Source organism: Aulonocara stuartgranti, assembly GCF_965226115.1.
Source record: "Aulonocara stuartgranti genome assembly, chromosome: 2".
Classification (NCBI taxonomy): Eukaryota; Metazoa; Chordata; class Actinopteri; order Cichliformes; family Cichlidae; genus Aulonocara; species Aulonocara stuartgranti.
The window spans coordinates 39,242,745-39,249,160 of record NC_138940.1 but is presented as its reverse complement, the minus strand read 5'-3'; the positions used below and the strand labels follow the sequence as shown (position 1 = coordinate 39,249,160).

At 47.8% G+C, this 6,416-nt stretch overlaps 1 protein-coding gene across 1 annotated transcript; it reads left to right on the top strand.

Annotated features, from left to right (window-relative positions):
- Positions 1 to 631: 631 nt before the first annotated feature.
- On the top strand, positions 632 to 4,179 carry LOC309713465 (uncharacterized protein). The gene is made up of 3 exons (XM_082545105.1): positions 632 to 1,898; positions 2,492 to 2,599; positions 4,140 to 4,179. The coding sequence occupies exons 1-2, from the start codon at positions 860 to 862 to the stop codon at positions 2,527 to 2,529; spliced, it is 1,077 nt and encodes a 358-aa protein (XP_082401231.1). The 5' UTR covers positions 632 to 859; the 3' UTR covers positions 2,530 to 2,599; positions 4,140 to 4,179.
- Positions 4,180 to 6,416: the final 2,237 nt, after the last annotated feature.

The window sequence follows — 6,416 nt, the reverse complement described above, 5'->3', positions numbered from 1 at the left end:
AGTGGTCGATAGAACAGCAATGTGATTTTGTATTGAGTGCATTAGGAGGAGAATCACGACGTGAAATTCTTATTCTGGAACAAACGGAGCGGGATACGCCAGATAAAATCTTTCTTCAGCTTAAAGAACTGTATGGGGACAAAACAGCCGTGGGTACCCTGCGTGCCATGTTTTATGAATGTAGACAAAGGACAGAAGAGCCTATTAGAAAGTTCACGTTACGCTTAAGGGAGTTGGGCCATCGCCTGCAGACAAAAGAGCCACAAGGGTTTCGGCGGGCTGACCTGCACCTGCGTGATCAGTTTGTCTTGGGTCTTAGGGAGGGTGAGATACAGCGTGATCTGCGGCGTTTATTAAGGCACGATCCTGACCTCTCATTTGAACAGGTGCGTAAAGAGGCTCTGCAATTGGAAGCGGATGCGCTGTATGGCGTACATGAGGACTCCGCTTGTGCTGTAGTAAGAGGGGATTTAAAGTGGCAGGATACTCTGAATTGGAGAGATAAGTTTAAAGTGGAGATCCTTGCAGAAATGAAGGAGCAAATTATGGATCTCAAAAATACTCTTCAGGAGGAGCTGAGGGAATTTGTCCGACCAGCACCAATGCCACGGACGTTTTTAGCTCCTAGAGGTGAGCGAGAAAGGTGGAACCTTAGTTCCCCTCAATATAGGGGAGGTGTTGAAGTGTCCGAGCCACCCCCGGTGACAAGGCAAACCCCACGGTTAGTGGAGCGACCACGGCACAAGTGGGATGAGCATGGGCAGCCTATTTGTAGTAGGTGTGGAGTTAGTGGACACATGGCAAGAGAGTGTCGGGGCACTTCATCTCAGATGGCTTTAAACGAGTAAATCCAGTCGCTATGGGCCAGGTGATTGGAAAGGATGATAGTGGTCCAATTCAGTTAAACCACCCTCAATTTTTAGGGGCATGCCGTCAAGTAGAAGTATTCATTGATGGTAAAGAAGTGACATTTTTGCTGGATACTGGGTCTAATGTAACATTAATGCCACAAGCCTGTTTTAGGAGATTGTTTGGTGAACAGGAGCCGGGGAAAGAGAGTGATCTTAATTGGCTAAAGCTGAAGGCCGCGAATGGATTGGCTATTCCTTACGTGGGCTATGTGTTAGCTGAAGTACAGGTGGGAGACATTACCCTAAAAGATATGGGAATTGTGATTTCAAAGGACGACCCCAATAATTCTAATGCATTACCTATATTAGGTATGAACATCATCGTTCCATGTTGGGATGTGTTTTTTTTGAAACCTCAGACGCAGACCCAGACCTGGCCTGTTGGCTCGACTGTAGACGCTCAACAAGCGTGGGCATCTGCTTTTCAGGACTGTCAAAGAATTCAGGCAGCTGTCCCCGTACCACAAGTAGGGACCCTGCGACCCGCTTACCGCCACCCGGTGAAGATCCCTGAACACAGTGAGCAGGTGATTTGGGCTAGGGCCCCACAGACACTGAGGAAAGGACAATGTATCTTGGTGGAGCCATTGGAAGGGCCTAGTACAGTTGCCGTTGCTCGATCGCTAGGAACTGTCTATAGAGGCCGGGTCCCTATCAAAGTAAGGAATCTCAATCCTTTTCCTATTACGTTACGACGTTATGAGGCCCTGGCTACATTCTCCACGGAAAATGTCGACATTCAGGAACCTTTTGAAGTCACGTTTGAGCAAACCAGGCCAGGCATTGTTGAAGTGGGCGTATCCCAGGTGAGCTCGGAACCATCTGGTAAAGCTCCTCACATTGAAGTTATGACACAAGGGCGGTCGAATCTATCTATGGAGGAGCAGGAAAAGTTAAATGGTCTCTTGAGGAAGTGGGGCGATGTGTTTGCTGCCGACGAAGAGGATTATGGCCACACAGATGTAATTACGCACTCTATTCCGACAGGTATGGCACCTCCTATTAGAGAGCGGTATAGGCCAATCCCCCCTAAAATGTATCAGGAAGTGCGAGAATTGCTGAATAATATGATTCGATCAGGGGTGGTGCGAGAGAGTACAAGTCCCTGGGCAGCACCCATTGTCCTGGTAAGGAAAAAGAATGGGGAATTGAGATTTTGTGTGGATTACCGCAAGTTGAATGCAGTGACACATAAAGACGCCCATCCATTACCTAGAATTGAAGAGACCTTGACGATGCTGACTAAATCAAAATACTACTCCACCCTTGATCTAGCAAGTGGGTATTGGCAAGTGAAAGTTTCTGAAGCTGACAGGGAAAAAACTACATTTTGTACTCCTTTTGGCTTGTATGAGTTTGAAAGAATGCCTTTTGGATTGTGTAATGCTCCAGCAACATTTCAAAGGTTGATGCAGAGTTGTTTGGGAAGTCAAATCACAGAGTCCGCTTTTGTCTATCTGGATGATGTGATAGTATATTCACCGGATTTTGACAGCCACCTAGAACATCTGCAGGCAGTGTTTGCAAGATTGAAGAGCTATGGGCTGAAGTTGCGACCTGATAAATGTGTTCTTTTCCAGCAACAGGTGAAGTTCCTGGGTCACCTGGTGAACAGTGAGGGTGTGGCTCCGGACCCTGATAAGATTGCCGCTGTACAGAAGTGGCCGGCCCCGCAGACTATTCATCAGGTGCGTTCCTTCTTGGGCTTTGCCGGTTATTATCGGCGGTTCATTGCAGGGTTTGCGGGTGTTGCTAGGCCTCTTAACTCGCTGCTAGTGGGAGTACCGAAGAATAAAAAACAGAATATCCCCATAAATTGGGATGAGGATTGTCAGCAGTCCTTTGATCTTCTGAAGCAGAAATTGCTCGAGGCTCCTATTTTAGCTTTTGCTGATTTCAGATTACCCTTCCGGCTTTATACGGATGCCAGTAAAGTGGGCCTTGGTGCAGTACTGTCTCAAGTACAAGATGGGAAGGAATGTGTGATAGCCTATGCTAGCAGAAGCTTAGCACCTGCCGAAAGGGATGATGCAAACTATAGCTCCTTTAAACTGGAGCTGCTCGCTTTGAAGTGGGCGGTGACTGAGAAATTTAAAGATTATCTATGGGGGTCTCTGTTCACAGTTTATACTGATAATAATCCATTGGTCCATTTATCGACTGCAAAAGTGGGCGCAGTGGAACAACGGTGGGTAGCCCAGCTCGCAAATTATCAATTTGATATTAAGTATCGGCCTGGCCAGGAAAATGTGAATGCTGATGTTCTGTCTAGAATGCCATTGCAGGTGCAACCCCAGGATTTGGTGCCTCCACAGAGTGTGGACGAAAAAGCATGGGTTCAGGCTGTGAACATCGATTGGGATCCAGGATGCTGGCAAGGCTTACAAGAGCAGGACCCCACGTTGCATAGAGTGAGATACTACATGGCCCGAGGAAAGATGCCATCTGGGGAGGAAAGACGCCAGGAGCCTACTGCAGTCTTAAACTACATGAAACAATGGTCACGGCTGGAGTTGTCGGAGGGTGTTCTGGTCCGCAGGGGGGTGGATTCCAATACCTGTGAGGCGTACTACCAAATCCTTGTTCCTTTGGAGGAACAGCAACCAACATGGAAGGCTTTCCATGAAAGGAATGGTCATTTGGGGGTGGCAAAGACACTTTCGATGCTGCGCCGTAGTTTTTATTGGCTTCAAATGGAGAAGAGAGTGCGGGACTGGACAACATCCTGTGAACGGTGTGTACGTCATAAAGGTCGTGGTGACGGTCGGGCCCCACTTAGCCCTGTTCTTACACACGCACCTCTCCAAACCGTGGCAGTTGATTTCCTGACATTAGGTAGACCGGCAGACTCATACCAGTACATTTTGGTCGCCACTGATTTGTTTACAAAGTATGCTTGGGCAATACCTACCAGGGACCAGACCGCTGCAACTACAGCGAAGATGTTGTTGAGACATATTATTCAGCCAATTGGATGCCCAGAACAACTGCACTCGGATCAAGGGGCTAATTTCGAGTCCGCCCTCATAAAGGAGCTCTGTCAGTATTATAATTGTCAGAAAAGTCGAACTACTGCCTATCATCCTCAGGGAAATGGGGCCTGTGAGCGTTTCAATCAGACATTAATAAATATGCTGTCCACCCTAGAGGAAGAGAGGCGGACTCGGTGGGTACAATGTTTGCCCGAACTGCTCCAGGCTTATAATAACTCTGTCCATGCGTCTACAGGTTACACCCCCCATTACCTGATGTTTGGATGGAATGCTCGTTTGCCAGGCGAGCTGTTTATGGGGACGAAGAGACCCATGGAGTCAACCACGACGCAGGAGTGGGTGAGGAGACATCATGAGCGCTTGAGGCTGGCATACCAGATGGTGGAAAAGAGCAGCCAGAAGGCTGCAGGCCGGATGAAGGACAGGTATGATGTTGGGGCTAGGGCAGCACCATTGCTCCCGGGGGAAAGGGTTTTAGTCCATACGACAAGAAGGGACGGACAGGGTAAACTGGCAGCACACTGGGAGGAAGAGATCCAAATTGTAGTTGGCCAGCCAAACCCTATGAACCCAGTCTACAGAGTTCGGCCAGAAGGTAAAGATGGGCCTGTTAGAGTGGTCCATCGTAATCGCCTGCGCATATGTACTTTCTTGCCTTCCGTCAATGATAAAACAGGAGGTGGCGCCTTAGAACCAGGAACGGCAGCTGCGCATGATATAGCGACAGCCTCAGACCAGTGGTTACTTCTATGGAGTATGGCACAGCAGATGCCAGGGCCAGGTCACTATCCGTCCTCCAACAAGTCCGCCCCTGCAACTCAGGAGGGTTTAAGGAGATCGGCCCGTGAAAATCTCGGGAAGCCCCCACCTCGATATACTTAGAGTGCCCGAGGACGGGCTAGGAAAAAGTTGGGGTGGGTGTTACGGAGTATAGCATGGTGGGAAAGGACGGAGAGAAAACCCCCCCCCCCCTAAGTTTTGTTGGTTTTGTTTTTGAGTTTGTTTTGGATTAATTGCATGTTTTTGTGTTTATTTACGGTTGTTGCACCTGTGTGGGAGGGGAGATTTTACTCTAGCCTAGCTGCCAGTGAGGCGGAGTTGAATACAGGGAGCGGCTGATTGGAGTTCCTCTTTATAAAGGGGAGAGGAAGCAGGAAGTGTGGTTGTTGTTTTTAGTAGGACCTCGGTGAAGCAGGAGAGCCCCGGAGATCCAGGACAAAGTGTGCGCATTTTTAATAGAAAGGATTTTTTTAGCCTGGCCTGGTTTTTGCTTTTAACGAAACGGAGGATGTGGAAAGGAGGACGTATTCCTATGGAGCTGTGAGAGGACGTGCTGGAAAAGAGAGGACGTGCTGGAGAAGAGAGGACGTGTCGGAAAAGAGAGGACGTGCTGGGAAAAAAGGACGTATTGGAAAAGAGGAAAACGAGCACTAGACTGGAGACCTCCTGCGCCCCGATAAGAAGAACTGGACCAGCTCGGGGAAGCTTAACTGCCGGGAGGTAATGTGGAGACCCAGCCTCGAACAAAGTTAAAGCCTGAAAAGGTGGGTGGCAAACCTGTTTTATGGAGCTGCAGGATTGATACGGTTGGTTGCGTGTTCGTGCAGTGACCCTCTCTCCCCTGTTTGTAACTAGGCGAAGAACTCGGACCGCGGTGGTCTTTGGGCTTTGGATCCCTGGCCGGGGTTGTCTTCAGCCGGTAGTTTGCCTAGAGGAAGAACGAATAAATTTTGTGTAACCCATTGCAGTGTGTGCGTGGTGGTTTGTTGCTGGTCCTCACTAGAATTCCTATTCTTTTTGCATGGAGGCTCTCTTAACAGACCTCCCGTAACAAAATTACAGTTTTTTACAGTCGCTAACAAGCGTTTGTCCAAACAGTTGTCACATTTGCAAAACTCTAAACACAATTAGCACAGCATCGGTCTGTTGTGGCCATACCAGTCACACATTTCATGTCGTGTTCACCCAATATGCAGTCAGTGAACACATTTCCACAATGCTTACATTTTCTTAACAGACAAGCTATACCTCCCAGCAAAATCATGAACTGTTTTTGTAGTATGTACGAATGTTAACACACAACATCCCACAATAGCAAAAACAATATTCCAAACCTTAGATACAGTATAAAAACCTCTGCTTCTGCAATGATATGTCGGTGGATCCGACATACCAGGCGGTTTTATCCCAGGTGCATCGACTTGGATAACATCAGATGTGATGTTGATGAAAACATGCGGCCTAACCCTGAAGATCGCAGAGATTAGATGCAAATCTTTTGCCTTTTTATAGCCCCCCTCCCCCTCCCCCCCTTTTTATCTTGGCTTTTTGCTGTTGTTTTTTTGTTCAGAATGCTCTTGTGTGTTTCATGGATATTTTGTTCACTGTAAGCAATACTGTAAAACTTTCTCTGTCCTATCATACCGTGTTTCTACTGTACCTCCTGTGGTAAACAGTAAAGAAACAAAAACTTGTTTGCTTTTTACTGGAATGCTTTTGAATGTGAACATTA

What these genes read in the sequence shown, in the direction of transcription:
- LOC309713465 (XM_082545105.1), top strand. Translation starts at nt 860, where the DNA reads ATGGGCCAGGTGATTGGAAAGGATGATAGTGGTCCAATTCAGTTAAAC. An exon ending in TACGCACTCTATTCCGACAG is followed by an intron (nt 1,899 to 2,491) that starts GTATGGCACCTC and finishes GTTCTTTTCCAG; the next exon opens with CAACAGGTGAAGTTCCTGGG.